The sequence below is a fragment of the Coenobita brevimanus genome, chromosome 40 (genome assembly GCF_032717465.1).
Source record: "Coenobita brevimanus isolate Jiangsu-jjx chromosome 40, ASM3271746v2, whole genome shotgun sequence".
Classification (NCBI taxonomy): domain Eukaryota; kingdom Metazoa; phylum Arthropoda; class Malacostraca; order Decapoda; family Coenobitidae; genus Coenobita; species Coenobita brevimanus.
Genome location: NC_136993.1, coordinates 44,250,739 through 44,278,349, shown reverse-complemented (window position 1 = coordinate 44,278,349; position 27,611 = coordinate 44,250,739). Strand labels below are relative to the sequence as shown.

The 27,611-nt window shown below is 42.8% G+C and overlaps 1 protein-coding gene and 1 non-coding gene across 2 annotated transcripts; both read right to left on the bottom strand.

Moving 5' to 3' along the window:
- Positions 1 to 4,840: 4,840 nt before the first annotated feature.
- On the bottom strand, positions 4,841 to 21,247 carry LOC145397065 (uncharacterized). The gene is made up of 4 exons (XM_080270276.1): positions 21,194 to 21,247; positions 8,474 to 8,572; positions 7,801 to 8,033; positions 4,841 to 4,931 (listed from the first exon to the last, which is right to left on the bottom strand). The coding sequence occupies exons 1-4, from the start codon at positions 21,245 to 21,247 to the stop codon at positions 4,841 to 4,843; spliced, it is 477 nt and encodes a 158-aa protein (XP_080126402.1).
- Positions 14,363 to 14,481, bottom strand: LOC145397326 (5S ribosomal RNA). Its single transcript, XR_013896906.1, has one exon. It is a non-coding gene; the product is annotated as a 5S ribosomal RNA (ribosomal RNA).
- Positions 21,248 to 27,611: the final 6,364 nt, after the last annotated feature.

Here is a 27,611-nt window from a genome sequence, read left to right as displayed (position 1 = left end):
TTGTTTAGTTACAAATTATAATTATTTATTTTTTAAATCAAAATCATTATCATGTAGCCCCATAGAGGTAGCGGAGTATTGTAATGAGTGGGTCTGTGACTGTGTGTGTGTGTGTGTGTGTGTGTGTGTGTGTGTAACTGCACTCTACATAGCTTAGTTGTAGTAGTAGCCACTTACTCATAGTCTCACTCAGTCATTCAGTTTGAACAATTTCTGACATTCACTACCTTCTGGCGTTTAACAGGATAACGATATTCTGAGTTATAGTTTTTAGTATATTTATAGTCACAGAACTTACAGAGTGTTATTGTTAGTTGTTTATGAGTCTGTCAGTAACTTAGACACCATACTAAATTGTTTGTTTGTTTTTTTTTTGCAATATTTGTTTCTAGGAGTTGAGGACCCCAACGCCAATGGAGACCAACATCTCCAGCCGCCTCTCCAACAAGTTCGCGAAGGAGCTAGACATTTGGTCCTCTGACAAGTAGGAGACCACCAAGGAGCTGGAGCAGGGTATGTTCCCCATCCTTAACCGTATCGCCTGGGTGGATGTTTTCCCCAGCTCTTCAGCCGTGGAGAGACTGTTCTCCCAGGGGTCAGATATAATGAAGCCCAAAAGGACCAGCCTGACCTCTGAGAACACTGAACTTCTCGTGTTCATGAAGGGGAACATGAACCTATTAAAAATGGATTTGGCTCTGGTGGAACACGACTGAGTATGAGGGGTTGACAATGACTCAGTGACAATGTACACTGTAACAGTACAGTACTGAGTTGTAGATAGTGGGATAGTGGGCAGTACCAGTGGTATACAGCACACTTGTAGAGGGGCTGAGTTGTACAGTAAGTTGTAAACAGTGTCAACTTCAACTTCTGTGTACAGTACAGTCTTCTCTAATGTGTCTAAGTCTCAAAATTTATGAAATTACTTGTAACTAAGTTAGTATTAATTAAATTAATTTATAAAAATTTTGAACTGCGTGTAATCTACATTGCATTTGCTATTTTTATCACCATATGTATTGCTTTATTTAGCCTTTTTTTAAATGTTTTGGATAGTTTTTATAATTAAAATTGGAAAAATGGTTTTCATTTGCGGATTTGTGTTTGTGGCACCTCAAATGTCAAGCAGTTTGCGGATTTGCGGTTATGGAAGGTATGAGTTTGAGTTTGTGGATTTGCATTTGTGGAAGTGAATTTTTTTGGCGGTGCCCAGCACTGATGGATACACAAGTGTGTACCTGCCTTAAGAGTGAGACATACCTCCTCTCAGTGCGGAAGTCCTACAGATACTGGTGTCTGGCAGGATGGTGGAAAAATTGTATCGTGCAGGGTGACGGGAGCACCGAGTTGCCAAATAGCAAGCGGCTGGCAGATGCTACTTGTCAAAATTTAATTTATTTAGGCTGGGGTTTCACGGGCTGGATTGCTATGCTGGATGATAGACCCCCATGGGCCGGATCTGGCTGGCGGGCCGGAGGTTGTCCACCCTTGTCTTACAGGAATGAGTTGGACAGAAAAGTGGACTAGAGTTTACTGCTTGGCGGATGCTATATATCTTAAGGAAATGGGGAGAGATAAAAACATTCAGTTCACAAGAGTAATGATCTTTCAAATATTAGTAATATAAAGAATGAGATCCAATGTTGCAGTCATGTACGAAGAGTAGGAAGTCACAAAGAAGAGGGGAGATGGCGAGAAGTTCTTCCTTTACCTCTACCTCAACACACACACACACACACACACACACACACACACACACACACACAGAGGGGGGGGGGAAATACCTTACAAAGTCGAAAATGTCCCCTGGTCAAAGTCAGCAAAATGCAGAGTGCTAAAGCAATAATCCTTTAATTTTCAATTTTTACTAGTTACAGACTAATTAGCCAGCATGATACATGAACTTGCTTTCTGTACAAAACTGTTTGAAAAGAAATTTAATGACGTACTGGAAATAATGAGATATGTACTGATAGAGATGTCGTCGAAAGAAACATAGTGCATAGCAGATCAAGAAGAAACGCGATGTCACTCGAATAAACTTTGGTGTACTATGGTTCAAATTATCCATCTACATACTGGGGGCCCTCAAAAGACACCAAACAGGGCAGATATCCCAGGAGTTTATCATACAGCTTTAGTGGCAGTGACAAGACGGATTGCAGCGACCGATTTTGTTTCACTGATCGACATCAGTCAACACTGAGGGCAGTGAAGAGGTTAAAGTGCCACTTCAATAAGCTTACATGTTTCATCTAGGGTGATGTCGAAGAAAACAGACAGACTGGAGTTGAATGGAGTTTGAATATCACCTTAAATGAGATAACATGGTTTGAAACAAGGTTTCTGGCCGTGGCAGCCAGAAACATTGTAATGTATACTTTCTGAATATGAATATTGTGAGAAAAAAGATGTTTTGTCCAGACAGATCGCATTCTAAATAAGCAGTAACATATCACACAAGAAATTGAGTCAGCTACTAAACATTGCAAAACGATGCTAATATAATATACGGATATATTATTTAGTTGCTCTTACAGCAAAAAAGACTGAAAACAAAAGTTTAAATGAATATAGATATATAATTCTCACCTCGTTCCAGCTGCGTGAAGGAAGGACACGGAAAGTAAAATTCAGGGCCTTGCCGACCGTAACCAGTTGCTTGTAATCTGTGCCTGAGTATCTGGTGGAGCTGCCCTCCATGGACTCTTGCCAGTAGGGTTCTTGTGGTAGCGCCGTCACGTTAATTGTCGCACCGTAGAAACTGCCAAAAATAATATAATATACTAAATATAAGGAAACTACAATGCAGCATTTAGGGAGGGAGTGACATTTTTCCTTTATATGACAATCCTATACGAATAAAGGCAATTGCACATTATTCAGTGCAATTAAGGAACTGCATGACAAATTTTAATAATATTGTTCAATGCCATTTCCATAACACTTCGTCATGTCTAGCACCATATCCTATTAATTTCTTATGTTAATCTCTTGTTATACCTTAGCATTCAAGATGGAGAGATGACATTTTTAGGCCAAGTTAGAATAACACAAGTATAGGCTAGTCTATATCAGTAAGTAATTTGGATACATTACTTATATTACTCCAGTTTGTTAATGTACAGTAATTTTGACAGACTACATAAGATATTCCAGTTCTGAAATGTCCGGTAATTTCGACAGACTACATAAGATATTCCAGTTTTGAAATGTCCAGTAATCTGTACACATTACTTGGTGTATTTCTCCGGGAAAAGGGTGAGAGGTGTGAGATAGCGTAGACCTGTGGTGGGGGTCCAGGAGGCCACTTGCTCCACCCGAGCACTGTCAGGGCTGTACGGCAAGTGAACCAACATGCTGTACCTGCACAATACGTTTATAGTTTTCAGACAATGAATTATCTGTTTTCCCTCAACACTACAAGGTTGTAATTTAATATTTCTTGTAGCTAATGCAGGACAGTTTCATGTAGTGTGTGGCAGAGCTCTTGTAGTGAAAGTTGAATCTAATAGAGGCTCTAATTTAACCCTTTCAGTTAAGAAAGCTATAAAAAAAAAACTGCTCAGTCTGAAAAGTATCACCCGAGTGAAATTTTCTGTTGGTAACAAGAATGAACGAAAATCAAATGTATGAAGTTAATTCCACTTATTGTCTGTTCATCACATAAGGCCGTCTTGTCGATGCCTTGGACGTTTTCTAATAATATATCTTTCTCAGTTTCTTTCCACATACGGTAGCCTCGTAAGCCATGCGTTCCACGTACTTTGCACTGTTTTTCTGTCACCGAAAGGAAGCCGTAGCCAGGGTTTCTTAAGGGTAAAAGACCAGTTTTTCTAGTTTGTTCACATCATCTTGGCCTAAAATTACCATCTCTCCACCTTGAATACTAAACTGTAACTAGGTATCAACATTATATGTTGCTAGTCATGAAGTAGTGTCATAATAAAGATGTATAACCACAGAATTGTTATTCTGCCACTGAACTCTGTAAAATAGGATCCAAAAGGAAAAACATCTGGGACAAGTTAAAATGAAGGAAATATAGTCAATATATAGACTGCACAAGTAATATCATTGACCTTTGTTCCTTGTTCTATCCAGTTAAGGTTTGAACAACTCAGCCCTGGACAGCGGGGTTTTATTCAGTGTGGAACTCTGGCTACGATTTCCTTGTTCTCGTGGGGCTACGATTTCCTTGTACTCGTGGGGATAATTAGAGGATTGGCAGTTACTACTGCTTCAAAGTGTACGTGTTTATTAGCCCTAAATATAACAGAGACTTTTTTTTCTTTTTCTTTGAGGGGAGGGGGTTTTTCACGCTAAATGAATTTATTTAACTTTGGTGAATTTTTCCTCTATGAGGGTGAAATATTGGCATCATAAAATCCTTCACAATGAAAACTCCTTGCAAAGATCAATTAAAAAGTTTGGTTTTACTCTTGATTAACATTTATGAGATGTTTTGGTTCTCTAAATGTTACCATTTCGTCTTTGATTACGTATTCGTCGTTGTTGAACTAATTAAAAAACACACAAGAGCATAAGAAGGTGTCCCGTGCAAAATTAGTATAAAAAAAAAAAAAAAAAAACAGTGGATCTACCTACTCTCTTAAGACAACGGGGACAGGACACAAATGACAATACACTTAAATTACAAAGAAGAATATGGACTCCTATTATAATAATGGATAATTCCGCATACAAGTGGCCGAGCTTTACGTGGTGCACGTGAACACTGTTCCAGTTCCCACAGCCCAGGTATGGGGACAGTCGAAACTTTTGTGAGGGAAGAAGGGGAAGTGTTTCAGCCTGCGGCAGCTGCTTTTAATGATTCTCAGGCAAGTATTTTGACAGATTTCCTGAGGAGAGCCAACTCGTGCATCATGGATTTTTCACGGCATTTTTCCTTGTCTGTGATGGAATACCTGGTGCACAAGATCACTATCACCAGGAAATCTCCATACACTGGCTTGACCTCCCTTCTATTGACATGAGCCTACATGATGGAATGGTATCCTGTTGATGTCGGTGAATAAAACATGTGGCCAGATCTGACCTACTGGCTTGACCTCCCTGCTATTGACATGAACCAACATGATGGAATGGTATCCTGTTGATGTCGGTGAATAAAACATGTGGTCAGATCTGACCTTGGTGATGGCACAAATAAAAATGCAAGCTATACAGGACTACTGGATCATGTAAAACCTCACAGCCATACCTGTCTCAGGGAGTTACAGTACGTGATACACTACAGTGTACCTTGCCATTCTATGGTTCCTGCATTTTTCCCCAAACCAGAGACCCATACTCAATGACAGCGTGTGAATAATTCTCCCAGTTCTGACCATGCTAAAAGTATCTTCCACCATTTTTTATTTATTTATCTTTTTGCATTACCAGACAGTGGTGATAGATGGGTTGCATATTTTCTTCTGGGAATGACTGGCATTTATCTAATACATCCATCACTTCCCCCCTCTAACTTCTTCATGCCTGACATTAAAATTTCTTCAACTGATGTGTTTTCTGCCATCATTGGCCTCAATACTAACGAGGCATATGAACCTGATGGGGTCCCTCCAGTTCTCCTCAAAAACTGTGTTTCTGTGCTTACACCCCTCCTAGGTAAAGTCTCTCACCTTTGTCTGCCACCTTCTACCTTTCCTTCTTTCAGCAAGTTTGCTCCAAAAGAAGGGTGGCCATTACCAGCCTTCTATCAACCAATTGCTCTAACTTCCTGTATTTTAATAGTTTTGAACGTAGTCTTAACGCAAAACTTTTTACAGCACTTTTCCTATCATAACCTTCCTTCTGATTGCCAGTATGGGTTTCTCCACTGGCGATCTTCTCACCTTCCTTTCAGACTCTTGGTAATCCTTCTGTCGGGACTTTGGTGAAAGTTTTACCATTGTACTTGACAATTCAAAGGCTTTTCATCGAGTCTGGCATAAATCTTTATTTTCAAAACTGCCCTCCTACTGTTTCTATCCCTCTGTCTGTGCCTTCTTTAGTCTGTAGCTGCTGTTGTAGATGGCCACTGTTCTGATAGGGCTATAAGTAGTGGTGTCCCTCAGGGCTCTATCCTGTCACCAACTCTCATTTGCGTATTTGCCAGTGACCTTCTGAGCTGTATATCTAACCCTATTCACTCATACGCTGATGACTACCCTTCTACTTTGCAAACACTTCCTGCAGCATCCTTCTCGGCAGGTACTCTATCAGACAAGAGATGAGGCCATGGCACACTAACATCTGATTTGACTCATATCTCTGACTGGACTAAAAGTAATCTTGTTTTTAATGCATCAAAAACTCAGTCCTTCATCTCTTGACATGTCAGAATCTACCACGGGAAGAATCCTCTAATTTTGACCAATATCCACGTCAATCCTGCATCATCTTTGAACATACTTGGGGTTCCATTCTCTCGGAATTCATCGTGGAAAGATCATATTACCTCTCTTGTAAAATCTGCATCCGAGAGATTAGATTTGCTAAGCTGACTCTTTGCCTTCCTTATCCCTGTAAAGTTGTTGACTTTATACAGTGGTTTTATTAACCCCTGTGTAGAGTACAACTCTCATAAGTGGTGAGGCTCCCCAACTAGGTGGAGTCAAATGCTTTCCGTCTCATTAACTCTCCTCTGTTCCTGCCTCCCTTCAACGTCTATCTCTTTGCTGTACTGTTACATCTTTATCTCTTATCTTTTTGTAGTTCCATGGTCACTGATCCTCTGATCTGTCTACTTGCATCACTCCACCATTATAGTGGGTGCGCAGCACCCATCAACCAGCAAACTCTCATCCCTTTTCTGTTCAACTCTCCGGTACAAGAGTTATCTGTTAATCCCAGTCTTCATATCTGCAACTGGTCAACACTTGAACTGTCTTCCTCTGTCTGCATTTTCTACTGCCTATGATCTCCAGTCTTTTAAACGTAGTGTCCAGGCATCTCGAAATGTCCCAGGCTGGTGTGAGGGCAGCGGGCTGTAACTGCTGACTCGCCCATTTACGAACACACCTTTACATGATTCCCCAAATATCCTCCATCCATCACCCCCACTTCCACAATGCATCCACCTAGAGACCTGGGGACACTTACAATATGGATAGGAAGGATAAATGAATAATATGGTCTTTTAAATGAAGCTTCAATGTGCTGTACATATGCAATTCTGACAGGTTGAAAACAACCTATCAAAAAAAAAAAAAATACAAGAAGGGCTTGGTTTGTACGGCCCCCAGGCTTCAGGGGTTAAGATTGAGGTGAGCACATTTCTTGAGCAATGACATTCTGAAGCTGTTGTGAAAAACAGTATGCCACTGGCTGTACTGGTCAATGAAATAATAATGTTCATAGGGAGTGCTAAATGTGGACTGGTTAGAGATAGAACAATGAACAGGAGTGTTACTGATGGTGACGGAAGCCGTGGTGTGCAGCATGAGTAGATCTATACTTTTTGTAGACTGGTACTATAAGTCAAGTAGCGCTAGCAATGGAAGTAAGACTTCTAATAGAAATTCTTTGTAAGGCACAGGAGGCTAAAGTGGATTATGTAAGCAGAGATGAATGAGTAGAAAAGACAAGAATGAGTAAGTGCTGGGAAGGGAGGGTGTAGTACACCTGGTCAAGATTATTGTAAGCTTAGGAAAGGATTATGCAATTTTATTTTAAAACCAACTAAAAAAAAAAGTAAGCATACAACACTTTCAAATACCTGGCGTCCTACAAAACTAATACAAATAAAAATATCGATATTAAAGGAATGTTCTTGGTTGCTGAAAAACTCGCCGTTTGTTAGATGTTGAGGTTTCAGCACTGATCGCCATGGTGTTCATCATGGAAAATGTCCAGTGGGAAGCGAGTAAAGCCCTGAGGTCTTCCCTGGGCAGGTGAGTGACCACCAGCAACCTCGTCGACCACACCAGGAGGCGGCCCTTGAGGGACCACTCGGCGAAGGCAGTGAGGAAGGCTGGGTCATCACTCACCACCACCACCATCACGCACCATGACACCTGCCGCAGCTGCTGACGTCACCAGGGTACAAGTTAGCTGTGTAACCTACCTGCCTCAGCAGTAGTGTGACTGACCAACCCACCCCAGTAGTGATGTAAGAGTGGCCTACCTGCCTAAGCAGTAATGTGAGTGACCTACCCACCCCAATATGGATATGAGAGTAGCCTACCCGCCTTAGAAATAATGTGAGAGTAATCTGCCCACCTCAGCAGTTGTGTTAGAGTGGTCTGCTCGCCTCAGCAGTAACGTGAAAATGATTTACCCATCTCGACAGCAATGTCAGAGTGACCCAACCACCCAATCAGTAATGTGAAAGTGAACTGCCTGCCTAAGCAGTAATGTGAGTGTGATGTACCCACCTCAACAGTAGTATAAGAGTGACCTACTCCCCGCAAAAGTAATGTTATAGTGACGTACCAGCCTCAGCAGATATGCGAGAGTGACCTACCCGACGAGCCTGGCCGATCACCCAAGAGAGCTGTGCCTTGTCATCCACACCCACCTCGAACACACCCACACCCCATGGCGCTCCAACACCAACAGTACCCTAACAGAAAACAGGAATATAATCAGAGTAAATCAGGTTTCATGGGGATGCCAGAGACAAAAGTATAATACTACTTTAAATTGTCTTCCTAACTACAGTATCAAGGTATTAATTATAGTACAGTAATGTCTTTGATAAAAGGATACATTGTTTTCTAAGTATTGTTCAGTGCTAAAGGGAACATTAATCGTAACTATAAGACCATCGCTGTGGTAAAGAACACAGCTTTCAAAGTAACGATCTCATCGGGTTATGGAGCGATATTTAGCATCTATTAACGTACTCTGACCAATTACCTTTACTATGGTGCTATTTACTACTAAGTTGTCCGTGAGCAGCATCGGAAAACAGCTGCCTTGTAGCCAAGATTTGAACACTAAACCAGCCACATGTACCGATTCCCACAGACGATCTCTGGATTCTGCAAAGAAATAATTATGTATATATATATATATATATATATATATATATATATATATATATATATATATATATAGAGGGTGCCTAAATGGCTCACTTGGTAAGCTGCTGTACTCACGCAGTTGCAAGCGCTGGTTCTCCCTACGTGTCAAGTGGGGTTGGTGGAGGATTAGTGTCCCTCTCTGTAAAACAATGAACTCTAAGCCCTTGGCCACCCCGTTTGGGATACATGGCGTCTGGCAATGAATGAAGTATATATATATATATATATATATATATATATATATATATGTGTGTGTGTGTGTGTGTGTGTGTGTGTGTGTAGATAGATAGATATTTGTCCTTCCTTCTTTCCTTCCTTCCTCGTCTGTCTTTCATTATTTCACTTTTTCCTTGACCTTCTGCCTATGGGTTACTTTACACTCCATCTTTTGTCTGTTTTTCCATCATTCTTTCCTGCTCCTTCTGCCTATGGATGAGTCTACACTGAGTGACGAGAATATATATATATATATATATATATATGAAGAGAGAACCTGTATTTTTTACACAGGAAAAATCATCAGAGAAATTACAAATATGCCGGGAATCGAACCCGAGACTCTCAGGTGAGAGCCAGGCAGCATACCACTACACCACGACCAGGTAAAAGTTAACTTACGTTGTCACAATCTTGTAACCAACGTCCCTCCGCCCCCACTGTGGGCATGAAGAGGATGAGTTAACCCCCTGGCACTCGGGCAAGTAGATGCTTTTTAATCTATCCCAAACACTTACGGCAAGTCAGAATGAAGAGAGAACCTGTATTTTTTACACAGGAAAAATCATCAGAGAAATTACCAATGGGCGGAGGGACGTTGGTTACAAGATTGTGACAACGTGAGTTAACTTTTACCTGGTCGTGTTGTAGTGGTATGCTGCCTGGCTCTCACCTGAGAGTCCCGGGTTCGATTCCCGGCATATTGGTAATTTCTCTGATATATATATATATATATATATATATATATATATATATATATATATATACCTAGGCCGCTTCCCCCAAGGAAAGGGAGGTAGCTGAGACAGGATGACACACTCCCAATTTACTCATCCACTCAAACACGTTCATTCACATATTAACTCCAAAGTGGAGAAGGGACAGATCCTCACCGCACCACACCACACGAGGGTCAACTTCGCAGTGCAATCAGTGACACCCGCAGCAGGGCCCAACAGCAGGGCTGGTTTACCCCTGCCACATCATAATAGACCCATCCCCGTACCTGCAGACAAAATGTGGGAGAATATCCCCTCAGGGCTTTGTCATCATTTACTCATTCACTAATTCTCTCCATTCATTTCTATCATCCACAGCTACTCACCCTTTCTCACAGACATCCCTCTCGCATCCATCGCTCCCTTCACACTGTCTATCCAACCTATTCGTGGTCTTCCTCTCAGCCTTACACCTCTCACATCAGATCTAGTTATCTTTTTCACCAATCGCTCATTTTCCATTTTCTCCATATGCCCAAACCATCGCAACACTCTCTGCTCAACTCGATCAGCCATCTCCTGAACAACTCCAGTTCTCCTTCGCACTTCATCATTTCTCACTTAATCCATACCCGTCACTCCACACATACTCCACAGACACCTCATTCCCATTACATTCAAACTTCTCCTCTCTGCTACACCCATATTCCATTTTTCAGCGACATACGACACAGTCGGTACCACAACACCCTCATACAGCCTTCTATGTACATCCACTCTAAGCGAACGGCATCTAAACACGTTTTTCATTCCTTCCAGCACCTTTCCTACTTCGTTCATTCTAAACATCACTTCTGTATCTATTTTTTCATCCACAGCAACATGTGACCCTAAATACTTAAAACACTTTACCTCCTCAAGCAACTCACAGTTCAGAACTCTATTCATCCTCCTACCATCTACCAACCTCGTACACTTCATCGCTTTATTCTTATTCTCATTTACTTTCAATTTCCTCCTTTCACACACCCTTCCAAACTCCTCTACCTCTTGTCTCAATGTCTTCTCTGAATCAGCCACCTGTGCAATATCATCTGCAAACAGCAGCTGCTTCAGTTTCCACTCTCTACCATCAACATCCAACAGGCTCAGACCTCCACCTAACATTCTTGCATTCACCTCCCTTACAACACCATCCATATAAATATTAAACAACCAAGGCGACATCACACATAGCTGCCTCAGCCCCACTCTTACGGGAAAACAATTACTCACAGTATTTCCCACTTTTACACACGCTTTACTATTTACATAAAAACTTTTCACTCCTTTTAGTAACCTACCATCGAGTCCATACAATCTTAAAACAGTCCACAAAGCCTCCCTATCAGTTCTATCATATGCTTTATGTTCATCCATGAATGCCAAAAACACATCCTTACCTTTCGCTAAATACCTTTCACATACCTATCTCACAGCAAACACCTGATCCACACATCCCTTCCCTCTCCTAAAGCCACGCTGCTCATCACCAATCACTCCCTCTGTACTCTCTTCAGCTCTCTTAATTAGCACTCCACCATACACCTTACCTACAACACTTAACAGACTTATACTCCTAAAGCTAGTACATTCATACTTATCACCCTTACTTTTATTCAACGGGACCACACAAGCACTTGCCCAGTCAGTTGGCGCCATACCTTGCACAAAGCACGCATTCAACAATCTTACTAACCAGTCAACAATAGTCGCTCCACCACCCTTCAGGCATTCCACAGCACACCCATCCATACCTGCAGCTTTCCCTGTTTTCATCTCCTTTACTGCCTCCTGCACTTCCTCCTTCATGATCAAAGAATCATTCAACTCTCCCAACACATTTATTCCTTGCACCCTTCCATCCACCACAATCTCAGCCTCCCCTTCCTCCTCTACATTTAACAGTCTTTCAAAATACTCCACCCATCTCATTCTTACTGCATCCATCTCAGTTATCATCCTTCCATTCCCCTAAGTTTACTCAATCTTCCTTCCCAGACTCTCCCTTTCACACCCTTTTCACCTCCTTACAAAACATTTTCTTATTATGTTGAAACTTTTCAGTCAACCGCCTACCCTACCTCTCATCTGCTGCCACTTTAGCATCACACACAGCGCTTGTTGCCCTATTCCTCTTTTCCTTATACCTCTCATATGACACCTCATCCTTCCTTTGCAGCCACACTTCATATGCAGGTCTCTTCTCAGCTACAGCCAGACTTACTTCCTCGCACCACCATTCACTTCTTTTTCTTACACCGCCACCCACTCGTCTCACACCACACACCTCTTCCGCATGCCCCACCACAGCACTCTTAAACAACTGCCATTCCTCCTCCACACTGCCATTTTCCTGATCTTTCACTGTGTTCCACTCACCTTTCAATTTTTCCTGATACTCTATCATTTTCTTTCTTTTGTCCAACTCACTCACGTTCAAAACCTCCCTGCCAACCCAAGTCCCCTAGCTTTCACCCATCTCTTTACCTACTCTTAACTTTCCCTCCTCCAGGTAGTGGTCAGACATACCTCCACCCTTTCAAAACTCTCACATCCAACAATCTTCCTATTGCATTCCCGGACACAACCACATAGTCTATCAATGCTCTATCAACAATCCTTCCACCCTCCTGTCTCACCCATGTACACTTATATCTTTCTTCTCAAACAAGGTATTTCCAATCACCATCTCTCGCTCAACACTCATCCCTATCATTCGTTCTCCATTTTCATTTCTTCCAGGCACAGCATGCATACCAACTACACCTTCAACTGCTACATTTCCCACTCTAGCATTCAGATCTCCCATCATTACCACATTCACATTGGCGCCAAAACTCTGCAGACGCTCATAAACATCATTCCAGAAAGACTCCCTCTCTTCATCCCTTTCACTACCAGGCCCATATGCACTCACAAACATCTACAACTCAGTTCAAATTTCGGTTTCACCCATAGCAGTCACGATGACACCTCCTTCCATCAATCACACACACTGCTGTACTTCCGGACTCACTAACAAGGCCACACCTTCTCTTGCTCTTCCTCTATCAACATCTGATAATCTTCCATTCACACTTCCAAACTTAGACTCACTTTCCCCTTTCATCTTTGTTTCACTCAAAGCTAACACATCCAACTTTCTTCTCACATTCTCCCAATCTCCTCCTGTTTAGCTTCATTCTTACTATAACCACTCACATTCATAGACCCAATCTTCAGGGTACAGGGATAACGCAATCCCCCATCCCATTCTCTGGTCTATCTCTTTTTAGGAACGAAAAACAGAGGAGGGGGTCCCGAGTCCTTCCTTCTTTCCTTCCTTCCACTTCTGTCTTTGCTTCATTCATTCCTCGTCCTTCTGCCTATGGATGACTTTACACTCCCTCTTTTGTCTGTCTTTTCTATCATTCTTTCCTGTTCCTTCTGCCTATGGTTGACTCTACACTAATTGACAAGGCGAATGGTTTCCTATTCACGAGGAAACCATTTACTATGCTTGGTGGTAACCATATAACCAAATGACGGCGCCTGGTGGTTTAGTGGGTAATTGTCGCGCTCTACTCGGATTGAGTTGGTGAAGGTTTATATCCAAGGTGTAGTTGGGGTTATTGCTCATGTAATGCCACTCAGGGATGAGTGAGGCTGGTCACTCTCATCTTATATATATATATATATATGGTGGCATACTATATCAAGAACCACCTAAAGTTCTGCGGCCGGATGCTCAAAACGAGCCTTTTGCCACAGCGCCAGTTGATGAACTGCACCTTTTTGTACGGCAGTTCAAAGGCGCCATTGGGAACACACTGAACTCCCATACTCAAACAATTTTAAAGGCCCCTTTGATGTGCGTTTCCGTGGAAAGGCAACTTTCCCTCAGAAGGCACCGTTTGATGGCTCAGCCAATCACAGCAGCGTTATAAAAATACTCGTAGGAAGTGTCTGCCAATCGCAAAGCAGCATTTCCTCTCAGCTGACGGACGTAAACAAAACATGAAGTGAGGGTGCATTGCAGTTCTCCCGACATATTTCTGTTTTCGTAGTGATATTTGGTGGGAATGGTGAATAGACATAAGTTGGGATTCAGTCGCACTAACTTCAAAGTTTTATGAAGGACCTATAACTCACTGCCCAAAACAAAGATACGGTCTTTTCATGTGTGTACAGTACCTTCAGTAACACCTTCCTTAAATATTTAGTGCACACACACACACACACACACACACACCATCCATCCATCCATTGCCAGACACCATGTATCCCAAACGGGGTGGTCAAGGGCTTAGAGTTAATTGTTTTACAGGGAGGGGCACTAATCCTCCACCAACCCCACTTGACACGTAGGGACGCCAACAGCATCTGGTGTTCCCAGGTGGTCACCCATCCAAGTACTAACCAGACCCAACGTTGCTTAACTTCGCTGACCGGACGGGAAGCGGTGTACTCAACGTGGCATGGCCGTTGGCCACATATATATATATATATACAGGAACCTTGTGTAACCTGTGATTTTATGAAATCCCTTGGGAATTCGTGAAATTAGTTTAAATTAGGATGGGTTAGTAAAGGTTAGGTTAATTTAGACTGTGGTTAGGTTAGGCTGGGACAATCTAGGTTAAGTTTAGGTTAGGCTACGTTAGGTTAATTTAGATGAACTTCGCATCTTTCTATATAAAATTTAACCTAACCTGACTAACCTTAACCTTGATTATCACAGCCTAACCTAACCACATCCAAAGTTAACCTAACCTAAACTTAGCCTCAATTATCCTAGCCTAACCTAACCGTAGTCTAAAATAACCTAACCCTAATTAGACTGTAGCACCAGTCGAGCAGGGCAGTACTCCCGAGGTGGATGGAAAGCTGATGACAGGGAGTGCTGGAGCTCCCGTTTCATCAGCCCTCAGGACTAGTTCCTGACCATCCCCCTTTGCTGAACTTTTTCAGTGTCTCAGTTACACAGAGAGTAGGCCAGCATGCTCTCCAGTACAAATTTCTCTATCTATCTTCACCAAACTACATGCACAGTACACACTACACTTCCTATTCAAAATTCACCAAAATGGCATCAATTCACCCAGTCTCGGAGTCCCCAGGGGGGGGGACCATAAATGCCCCCACCATCTGCCCCTCTCCCGGTGACGACTCGAGGTGCCTGGAACCACTGTCTGACTCTCTTCTTCTTCATTTCTGCAACATTCGCGGCCTTTCATCTAACTTTCGCTCTGTTGAGCACCACCTCTCCTCCTCTAAACCTCACCTTCTTTTTCTAACGGAGACTCAGCTGTCTGAGGCAACTGACAGCAAACCCTTTTCTGTATCCTCCTACTTTCTCTATACTCATTTCAAAGCCAAAGGTGGCTGTTGTGTATACATACGCAACGACTTATCTTGCTCTCGTGTTCCTGAACTTGATTCTTCTGAATTCTCCTCTCTCTGGCTTCGGCTTTCCTGTCATTCTCTGACTAAATATATCTGTGCTGTTTACTTATCCCCTAATTCTACTGGCTATCAAAAATTCTTCGACTATCTTACTTCTACGATGGAACACATTCTGTCCATTTCTCCTTTCTCTGAAATCTCCATTCTTGGAGATTTCAATGTTAACCACCACCTTTGGCTCTCCTCTCCTTTCACGGATCCACCTGGTGAACAAGCCTACATCTTTTCTATCCTTAATGACCTAGAGCAGCTTGTACAGCACCCTACCCGTATCCCTGACCGCCTTGGAGAGAGCTCCAACATACTTGACCTCTTCCTCACAACTAATCCTTCTGCTTACTCTGTTAATCTTTTCTCTCCGTTGGGCTCCTCCGATCACAACCTTATTACCTTAACCTGTCCTATCGCTCCAGTACGGCCTGCGGACCCTCCAGGGAAACGTCGTCTCTGGCATTTTGGAGCCGCGGACTGGGAGGCCCTCAGGCAGTACTTTGATTTTCCCTGGAATGATTATTGCTTCCATGGCCGTGAGCCATCTGAGTGTGCCTTGCGCATTACGGAGGTTATTCTCTCGGGCATGGAAGCATACATTCCTTTCTCATATCCTTTGACTAACGCAAGAAAGCCTTGGTTTAATCACGCTTGTTCTAATGCTGTCCGCAACAAGGAGAAGGCCTACAAAAGGTACCGGAGCCAACCCACCCCTGAATCACATAATCTTTACGTTTCTGCCCGGAATCGTGCTAAGTCTGTTCTTCGCTTCTACTAAAAATAATTTCATCCATACTAAATGCTCTCAACTCTCCAACTCGAATTCTTCCCGCTCCTTCTGGCACCTTGCCAAAAATCTTTCTAACAACTTTACCTCATCATCCTTCCCTCCTCTTTTCTACTCTGATGGTTCTGTAGCTATTTCTTCTACTGATAAAGCAGATCTCTTCGCACAGACTTTCTCCTCCAATTCCACCTTAGACGATTCCGGTGCTGTTCCTCCATCACTTCCCCCCTCTGACTTCCTCATGGCTGACATTAAAATTTCTTCAGTTGATGTATTTTCTGCCATTACTGGCCTCAGTACTAACAAGGCATATGGGCCTGATGGGGTCCCTCCTGTTGTTCTCAAGAACTGTGCTTCTGTGCTTACACACTGCCTAGGCAAACTATTTCGCCTTTGTCTGTCAACTTGTACCTATCCTTCTTGCTGGAAGTTTGCTCTCATTCAGCCAGTCCCAAAGAAGGGTGACCACTCCCAACCCTCCAACTATCGTCCAATTGCTTTAATGTCCTGTATTTCAAAAGTTTTCGAGTCAATTCTTAATAGAAAAATTTTAAGGCATCTTTCCTATCACAACCTTCTTTCCGATCGTCAGTATGGGTTCCGTCAGGGACGCTCCACTGGCGATCTTCTCACCTACCTTTCAGACTCCTGGTCATCCTCCTTTCGGGACTTTGGCGAAAGCTTTGCCATTGCACTTGACATCTCAAAGGCTTTCGATCGAGTCTGGCATAAATCTTTAATTTCCAAACTGCCCTCCTACGGTTTCTATCCTTCTATCTGTGCCTTCATCGCTAGCTTCCTTTCTGGTCGTTCTATAGCTGCTGTCGTAGACGGCCATCGTTCTTCTCCTAGATCTATCAACAGTGGTGTTCCTCAGGGCTCTGTCCTATCACCAACTCTCTTCCTTTTATTCATCAATGATCTTCTAAGCTGTACATCTAACCCTATCCACTCATACGCTGATGACTCCACTCCTTCACCTTTCCATTCGGTTCCCGCAACGCCCATCTCAACAGTTACTTCAAGAAACAAGGGATGAGGCTATGGCACACCTAATGTCTGACTTGGCTCATATCTCTGACTGGGGTAAAAATAATATGGTTGTCTTTAATGCATCTAAGACTCAGTTCTTACACCTATCAACCCGACAAAATCTTCCACAGGTATACCCACTAATGTTTAATAATATTCAGATTAATCCTGCATCATCCTTGAACATGCTTGGGGTTTCATTTACTCGGGACTTATCTTGGAAAGATCATATTACATCTCTTGTAAAATCTGCTTCCAAGAGATTGGGTGTGCTAAGCCGACTCCGCTCTTTCTTTACCCCTGCTCAATTGTTGACTCTATACAGGGGTTTTATCCGCCCCTGTGTGGAGTACAACTCTCATGTGTGGGGAGGCTCCCCACATACAGCTCTTCTCAATAGGGTGGAGTCAAAGGCTTTTCATCTCATTAACTCTCCTCCTCTTACTGACTCCCTTCAACCTCTGTCTCTTCGTCGCACTGTTGCATCTTTATCTCTTTTCTATCGCTACTTTAATGGTCACTGCTCCTCTGAATTGTCTGCTTGCATTCCTCCACCTCTACGACGGGCGCGTAGCACCCGTCTGGCAGCAAACTCTCATCCCTTTTCTGTCCAACTCTCTAATGCAAGAGTTAACCGTTACTCCCAGTCTTTCATTTATGCAACAGGTCAGCTCTGGAACTGTCTCCCTCTGTCTGTATTTCCTTCTGCCTATGATCTCCAGTCTTTCAAACGTAGTGTGTCCAGGCATCTCAAAATGATCGGATCTTGAATTTGGCTCTCTATTGTATTTTGTTTTTCTCTTGGAGGGAACTGTTACTGCGGGCTCATGCCTTTGGTTCCTTCTTCCTCGCATAAAAAAAAAAAAAAAAAAAATCCTAATTTTCATGAATTCCCTAGGGATTTCATAAAATCACTGGTTAAACAAATCCCCTGAAACAAGTTCATATTACAAGGTATTTATCAGGCCAGTATTCCTCGTCTCTAAGAAAAGTAGTTGCTATTTCATTTCTTAGACATACTGGCGGAACAGCAGCTGTTGTCACAGGGAGAGAAATTAGGTTAAAGATGGAAGAAACACCAGCATTACTGAATTTTGGTTTCAATCCAATATTTCCTTGATTTAATTGTACCGTACAGGCCCAATTACAACAGCAGGTATGTCTCATCACATGCACAACATTCCCATAAAGCTATGTCTTTCCTGTCATAATTGATTTAGAATAATTAGGTTTAATTAGTTTAGGTTTAGTTCAGGTGGTATAACATAGGAGGAAATCTGAGGGGATAAATTTGTAGTTTTGGACAACAAACCGTATTATAACCTACCAGTATCCTAAACTGGCCTAACCTATCATAACCTTGGCTATCCAAATCTAACCTATGGTAATTGTGGGGAAACCCGTAGTGGGTGGATTTTCTGCTGTTGCATGTTACTGTAGTGGGCCTTTGCACCTCCAGGTTAGGTGCCATACCCTTAACCCCTTAACCGCGGGGCGTCACTTTCGTGACGCTTGGGAGCAAGGGATCATACCACAGGGCATCACTTTTGCGATTCTGTTATTTTGAATTCACCCGTGCTTTCAAGTGGTGGCTTGTATCATCTATCAGTACTGCCAATGTCCAACACTAGTCAGCACTTCTAATCTCATCTGTACTCCCATCCATTTTCGACAATTCAGCCATTTTTCCCCATTCCTCTAGCCTGCCCGGCCGTGCTACGCCAAGTAATTCTTCCCTGGAATTTTCCACTGATTTCATTCATTCATTGCCAGACGCCATGTATCCCAAACGGGGTGGCCAAGGGCTTAGAGTTAATTATTTTACAGGGAGGGGCACTAATCCTCCACAAACCCCACCTGACACGTAGGGATGAAATATTGCGAGGATTCGAACCAGCGCTTGCAACTGCGTGAGTACAGCAGCTTACCAAGCGAGCCATTTAGGCACCCTGATTTCATCCATTGAAATAAGCCCTATGCCCAATTCTTATACCAAATAATATATACAAAAAAGAAATAAGGTAAGTCATAGTGCCATACACCTGGAATTGGCTAATTATCACCTGACAACACCTCATGTGCACTCATCCGCTAAATTCGCTGTTTATTTCCCCTTGAAATATGCTGTATAATCTATTCTCGTAAGAAAAATATATATCAGAAAGGAAGGGAGAAGCCTAAGTGATATTTACATTCACCTGGAACTACCTAATTTGTTATGTATTGTCTAGATTTCCTGCCAATCATTTCATAGCGTATATATTAGCAGTTGTCAGGACACTGACATTGGCAGCATTGCACTCCCCCTAGGCAGCCACCCCACTGTATTCAGTTTACTGTCGTCTTTCAAGGTAAAAGCACGTCGGATTTGCGCCTGTCCAATCCCGCCACTATTTAGCCCGATGCAAAGGGCCCTGTGACCTCTACCCCCTACTAAACCTCGTGTGGAAAGGGGTAAAGGGGTAAGTGACTGCTGTGGAACGTCAACTGGCTAATTTGTCAATGAAAATGATAGACAGTGACTACGATCTATCTGGTGAGTAAAACAGTGCAATTGGAAATGTAAATAATGTGTAAATAATGTGTAAACAGCAAGTGAAAGCAATGAATGTAAATATAAGTGAACAGTGGAAAATAGTTTTATAAGTTACTACAAGTGACAGTGCATAACACAGTGTAAATAAAATAGAAATGTAAATAATGTAAATAAAATACAGAATGTAAATAGAAATGTAAATGAGTAGTAATATAAGAATTCGAGTATATACCTTAGGAGTAATGAAAGTGAAAGTTTCAATCTAGCATGTATGAATACTATGAGTTATGAAAGTGAAAGTGACAGATTCTCTCTCAACGCTAGTATACTGGACGAGAAAGTGAATGCTACGTATTTTACTGAAAGAGAAATTGAATGCCTACAGTGACAATAAACTACTATTACTGAAGGTTTAGTAGGGGGTAGAGGTCACAGGGCCCTTTGCATGGGGCTAAATAGTGGCGGGATTGGACAGGCGCAAATCCGACGTGCTTTTACCTTGAAAGACGACAGTAAACTGAATACAGTGGGGTGGCTGCCTAGGGGGAGTGCAATGCTGCCAATGTCAGTGTCCTTACAACTGCTAATATATACGCTATGAAATGATTGGCAGGAAATCTAGACAATACATATCAAATTAGGTAGTTCCAGGTGAATGTAAATATCACTTAGGCTTCTCCCTTCCTTTCTGATATATATTTACCTTACGAGAATAGATTATACAGCATATTTCAAGGGGAAATAAACAGCGAATTTAGCGGATGAGTGCACGTGAGGTGTTGTCAGGTGATAATTAGCCAATTCCAGGTGTATGGCACTATGACTTACCTTATTTCTTTTTTGTATATATTATTTGGTATAAGAATTGGGCATAGGGCTTATTTCAATGGATGAAATCAGGGTGCCTAAATGGCTCGCTTGGTAAGCTGCTGTACTCACGCAGTTGCAAGCGCTGGTTCGAATCCTCGCAATATTTCATCCCTACGTGTCAGGTGGGGTTTGTGGAGGATTAGTGCCCCTCCCTGTAAAATAATTAACTCTAAGCCCTTGGCCACCCCGTTTGGGATACATGGCGTCTGGCAATGAATGAATGAAATCAGTGGAAAATTCCAGGGAAGATTTACTTGGCGTAGCACGGCCGGGCAGGCTATAGGAATGGGGAGAAATGGCTGAATTGTCGAAAATGGATGGGAGTACAGATGAGATTAGAAGTGCTGACTAGTGTTGGACATTGGCAGTACTGATAGATGATACAAGCCACCACTTGAAAGCACGGGTGAATTCAAAATAACAGAATTGCAAAAGTGATGCCCTGTGGTATGATCCCTTGCTCCCAAGCGTCACGAAAGTGACGCCCCGCGGTTAAGGGGTTAAGGGTATGGCACCTAACCTGGAGGTGCAAAGGCCCACTACAGTAACATGCAACAGCAGAAAATCCACCCATGATGGGTTTCCCCACAATTACCATAGGTTAGATTTGGATAGCCAAGGTTATGATAGGTTAGGCCAGTTTAGGATACTGGTAGTTATTTTGTGAAATCACCAGTCAATCTGTGAAATGGCTTTTTAAACCAGGATGATTTTGGTTAGATTTCAGTTAAAGTCAGGTCAGGTTTGGTTACATATGGCTAGGTTAGATTAGACTGGATTAATTTCGATTATGGTTTGTGCAAATTACCATAACCTAGTCATAACCTATACTAACCAAACCTAACATTAACATTGCCTAACCTACTGTAATTTAACCTTTCTTAAATAATGTAATTTAACCTCACCTAACTACAACCTTCATTTATAGTAATATAACCATGATCAACCCAAGTTAAAATCCATTTCACAAACTGACTAGGGTTTTCATTAAATTACATTTTCCACACATTCCTGTACGGGTAATATAAAATTAACCTCCAAATAGGCAACCTGACTTCAGATAAGTACCTTAACTATTAGGATGAAAACTGAATATATCCAAATACTGTTAACTGAAGTACTGCAATATCTCTAGCTGAAGCTGGTGGGTTAGGCTTAAGCTAGGAGCGACTAATCCAACAGAAGTCACACTTAATTGTTAATATATTGCTGAATATTAATATCTACAGAACATGCACTGAGCAAACAACTGTAACATTATACACGCGTTGGTACAGCCTGAATTATGGCTAAATGTATTGAAGAAACAGCATTAAACAGTATGTGCCACTACCACCTAGGTGACTACATCCACATATCACACATATTCCCCAGTTATGTCTTTATTACTAGAATATGATATCTTGATACCCAGTAACTACTTTTGATGCAAACCATTCCACTCCAAATAAGGTAATGAGGCAGTTGAATACGAGCGAGGAGCACCGCATACATCATCCACGACTTGTTGTTGTTGTCCAGGAAAGGCTCCTTTTGATTACTAGGGTTCCCCCAACCCTGCCTGTCCCATAAGGTGCTAACGAGCCTCGTTTTCCAATATGGCCATGCCCAGCCGAGGTTTTGAGTGTGCGCCTTTCACGAAAAAGTGATGTGTAATGGCGCCTTTGGCACAAAAGCCGCTGTCAAACGTTTTGAGTATCCGGCCCTTGGTTGCACACAAGCGACTCAAGGTCAGACTGCTGCGCGACTCAAGATCATGTCTTAGTTGGCTCCCACTCCTCCCGACTGGTCCTGAATCTGCTCTGCTCACGACTGCCTCACGACCACGTCACGACTGTCTGACGACAGGTCATGACGTCCTCAAGAACGTGACAAGATTACAAGGTGACTGCAAGGCGACAGAGCTACGAGTCTTCAGATTTTAAATTTTACGTTTTTGTCAGCCACAACCGTGACACGACCGCCCATGAAAGCAAGATGATTACATGACGCGTTTCAGGAATGCACCCCAACCCCCCATGACTCCCCCACCACTGACCCTTGAGGCAGAGCATCACACCAGGAGCACCAGTGACACCCAGTGGGGGGCAGGACATCACACCTAGAACACCAATGACACCCAGCATGGGGTGGGGCATCACACCTGGACCACCAGTGACACCCAGTGCACCACCATGGACCTGTCCAGTGTCTAGTTAGTTGATGAGGGACACGCAGTTGTAATACTTTTTTTTGTCGGTGACAGCATCACGACACACAATGACCGCATCACAACTCATCCAATTGAGCTAAGATTGCTTCACTCCCGACGTATGACACTCCTGACTGTGACGCAACTGTGTCATGACTTTTGGCAAATTGTGGGGCCTAACGAGTCGTCCCAGTGGCTCACGAGTGCCCGAAAGAGTCCAGGCTTTGCCGGCGAATCAAGGGAAAATTGATGAAAAAATGCGTTACAACCATGACTCGGGATGGGGTCAGACCTTGAGTTGCTTGTGTGTGACCGAGGCTTAAGCTGGAAAGCAGAAATTTTACCATAATATAGCCTTCAGCCAGATGCAGTGTGGGAGTGAGTATAGTTCCAATTGGTTGATTATTCTCTTAGACTGCCTGGGGTCAAAAATTGGGGCAGTTCCATTTATTCCGTTTCTTCAAGTCCGACTTTTACAGATTATTTAATGAATGGACGATTCCAGGAATCTGGTGTTTGGATTATTTTTTTCCTTCCTCAGTTCTGGTATTAAAAAAAAAAAAAAATGGAATGTCACAAATTTTCCATGCAGGATTAAAGCTAGAGGCACCACACTTGATGGACTAATAGATCGTTATGACATAAGGTGACATGCACAGTATCAGTTACCTTGACCTCAAATCCCATTATAGCTCGGCTTCTACTAGCAACACAGAGATAAGTTTTTATATATCAAAATTGTCCTTGGAGAATTTTACTGTGTTCTAGTTCTTCTTCTATTTCTTCTTCCTCTTCTTTTTCTTCTTCTTCTTCTTATTATTATTATTATTATTTGGAAAGAATGGGAGAGTGTTTTTGATTGGTGATATGAATGGTAAAATAGGGAATGTGAAGGTGGATGGAATAGTTGGTGAGTGGGGTGTGCCTGCTGAGATAGATGAGAATGGCAGTGCATTAGTGGACATTTGTGGTGGGAGGGGGTTAGTGATAGCCAATACCCTCTTCAGGCATTAAATGATCCACAGGTATACATGACGAGTGATGAGAAGGGTCGGTGGTGAACTTTTTTTTTTTTATGCGAGGAAGAAGGAACCAAAGGCCATGAGCCCGCAGTAACAGTTCCCTCCAAGAGAAAAACAAAATACAATAGAGAGCCAAATTCAAGATCCGATCATTTTGAGATGCCTGGACACACTACGTTTGAAAGACTGGAGATCATAGGCAGCAGGAAATACAGACAGAGGGAGACAGTTCCAGAGCTGACCTGTTGCATAAATGAAAGACTGGGAGTAACGGTTAACTCTTGCATTAGAGAGTTGGACAGAGAAGGGATGAGAGTTTGCTGCCAGACGGGTGCTACGCGCCCGTCGTAGAGGTGGAGGAATGCAAGCAGACAATTCAGAGGAGCAGTGACCATTAAAGTAGCGATAGAAAAGAGATGAAGATGCAACAGTGCGGCGAAGAGACAGAGGTTGAAGGGAGTCAGTAAGAGGAGGAGAGTTAATGAGACAAAAAGCCTTTGACTCCACCCTATTGAGAAGAGCTGTATGTGGGGAGCCTCCCCACACATGAGAGTTGTACTCCACACAGGGGTGGATAAAACCCCTGTATAGAGTCAACAATTGCGCAGGGGTAAAGAAAGAGCGGAGTCGGCTTAGCACACCCAATCTCTTGGAAGCAGATTTTACAAGAGATGCAATATGATCTTTCCAAGATAAGTCCCGAGTAAATGAAACCCCAAGCATGTTCAAGGATGATGCAGGATTAAGCTGAATATTATTAAACATTAGTGGGTATACCTGTGGAAGATTTTGTCGGGTTGATAGGTGTAAGAACTGAGTCTTAGATGCATTAAAGACAACCATATTATTATTACCCCAGTCAGAGATATGAGCCAAGTCAGATATTAGGTGTGCCATAGCCTCATCCCTTGTTCCTTGAAGTAATTGTTGAGATGGGCGTTGCGGGAACCGAATGGAAAGGTGAAGGGTGGAGTCATCAGCGTATGAGTGGATAGGGTTAGATGTACAGCTTAGAAGATCATTAATGAATAAAAGGAAGAGAGTAGATGATAGGACAGAGCCCTGAGGAACACCACTGTTGATAGATCTAGGAGAAGAACGATGGCCGTCTACGACAGCAGCTATAGAACGACCAGAAAGGAAGCTAGCGATGAAGGCACAGATAGAAGGATAGAAACCGTAGGAGGGCAGTTTGGAAATTAAAGATTTATGCCAGACTCGATCGAAAGCCTTTGAGATGTCAAGTGCAATGGCAAAGCTTTCGCCAAAGTCCCGAAAGGAAGATGACCAGGAGTCTGAAAGGTAGGTGAGAAGATCGCCAGTGGAGCGTCCCTGACGGAACCCATACTGACGATCGGAAAGAAGGTTGTGATAGGAAAGATGCTTTAAAATTTTTCTATTAAGAATTGACTCGAAAACTTTTGAAATACAGGACGTTAAAGCAATTGGACGATAGTTGGAGGGTTGGGAGTGGTCACCCTTCTTTGGGACTGGCTGAATGAGAGCAAACTTCCAGCAAGAAGGAAAGGTACAAGTTGACAGACAAAGGCGAAATAGTTTGCCTAGGCAGGGTGTAAGCACAGAAGCACAGTTCTTGAGAACAACAGGAGGGACCCCATCAGGCCCATATGCCTTGTTAGTACTGAGGCCAGTGATGGCAGAAAATACATCAACTGAAGAAATTTTAATGTCAGCCATAAGGAAGTCAGAGGGGGGAAGTGATGGAGGAACAGCACCGGAATCGTCTAAGGTGGAATTGGAGGAGAAAGTCTGTGCGAAGAGATCTGCTTTATCAGTAGAAGAAATAGCTACAGAACCATCAGAGTAGAAAAGAGGAGGGAAGGATGATGAGGTAAAGTTGTTAGAAAGTTTTTTGGCAAGGTGCCAGAAGGAGCGGGAAGAATTCGAGTTGGAGAGTTGAGAGCATTTAGTATGGATGAAATTATTTTTAGTAGAGCGAAGAACAGACTTAGCACGATTCCGGGCAGAAACGTAAAGATTATGTGATTCAGGGGTGAGTTGGCTCCGGTACCTTTTGTAGGCCTTCTCCTTGTTGCGGACAGCGTTAGAACAAGCGTGATTAAACCAAGGCTTTCTTGCGTTAGTCAAAGGATATGAGAAAGGAATGTATGCTTCCATGCCCGAGAGAATAACCTCCGTAATGCGCAAGGCACACTCAGATGGCTCACGGCCATGGAAGCAATAATCATTCCAGGGAAAATCAAAGAAGTACTGCCTGAGGGCCTCCCAGTCCGCGGCTCCAAAATGCCACAGACGACGTTTCCCTGGAGGGTCCACAGGCCGTACCGGAGTGACAGGACAGGTTAAGGTAATAAGGTTGTGATCGGAGGAGCCCAACGGAGAGAAAAGATTAACAGAGTAAGCAGAAGGATTAGTTGTGAGGAAGAGGTCAAGTATGTTGGAGCTCTCTCCAAGGCGGTCAGGGATACGGGTAGGGTGCTGTACGAGCTGCTCTAGGTCATTAAGGATAGAAAAGATGTAGGCTTGTTCACCAGGTGGATCTGTGAAAGGAGAGGAGAGCCAAAGGTGGTGGTGAACATTGAAATCTCCAAGAATGGAGATTTCAGAGAAAGGAGAAATGGACAGAATGTGTTCCATCGTAGAAGTAAGATAGTCGAAGAATTTTTGATAGTCAGTAGAATTAGGGGATAAGTAAACAGCACAGATATATTTAGTCAGAGAATGACAGGAAAGCCGAAGCCAGAGTGTGGAGAATTCAGAAGAATCAAGTTCAGGAACACGAGAGCAAGATAAGTCATTGCGTATGTATACACAACAGCCACCTTTGGCTTTGAAATGAGTATAGAGAAAGTAGGAGGATACAGAAAAGGGAAGGCAATGATTGATTTTGTGTGTGTGGATGAAAGGATGTGAAGATGTGTAATGGATGGAAGAGCTTATAGAGGTTGGGGGAGTGGACTTTCTGACCACTACTTGGTGATGGCCAGAATCAAGATGCAAATAAGATGGAGAAATAGAAGAAGGGAAGGACGGGAAGAAGGAGTATTTGCAAGGAAAGTGGAAAGGTTACGAGAGGATGAGAAAAAGGCAGAATATAAGAGAGAAGTGGAGGAACGATTGGCCAAATATGAACTGGAGCAGATGAGGGATGTGAAAGGTGTGTGCAGGATATTCACAGAAGAAATATGTGCAGCATGTGATGTGGTGTGTGGGGTGAAGAGAAGACGGAGGGGGGGTTCAAGGAAGAGCGTGGTGGAATGAAGAGGTGAGACAGGCTGTGGCACAAAAGAAGAAAGCATACAGTGATTGGATGAGAAATAGGGGCGTGGAAGAAGTAGAGAGGCGGAGGAGAGAGTTATATGTAGAAAGGAAGAGAGAGGTGAAAAGATTAGTAAGAGAGAGTAAGAAGTGAGTGGATGAGGACATTTGGAAGGAATTTGAGTGTAAAGTGTAGGGACTGTAAGAAAATGTTCTGGAAGGAGGTGAAGAGAGTAAGACAGGGTGGAAATGAAGTTAGCAGGGGAGTGAAAGATAAAAATGGTAGATTACTAGTGGAGAAGGGAGAAAAAGTGAGCAGATGGAGAGGACACTTTAAGGAATTGTTGAACATAGAGGATGGAAGTAATGCGAGTATACAGTAAGTGGCTGGGGAATGGCTGGGAGAAGGAGGGAGGTGAGAAGACAGGAAGAAATCAGTAGGATAGACGTTGTGAAAGCAATGAAGTAAGTAAAATTGGGGAAAG

Coding starts and splice junctions, on each gene's coding strand:
- LOC145397065 (XM_080270276.1), bottom strand. CDS start 21,247: ATGGGTGGATTTTCTGCTGTTGCATGTTACTGTAGTGGGCCTTTGCAC. Junction 8,034..8,473: donor TGATCGGCCAGGCTCGTCGG/GTAGGTCACTCT, acceptor TGACGTCAGCAG/CTGCGGCAGGTGTCATGGTG. Junction 4,932..7,800: donor ACCTCAACATCTAACAAACG/GCGAGTTTTTCA, acceptor CTTGTGCACCAG/GTATTCCATCACAGACAAGG.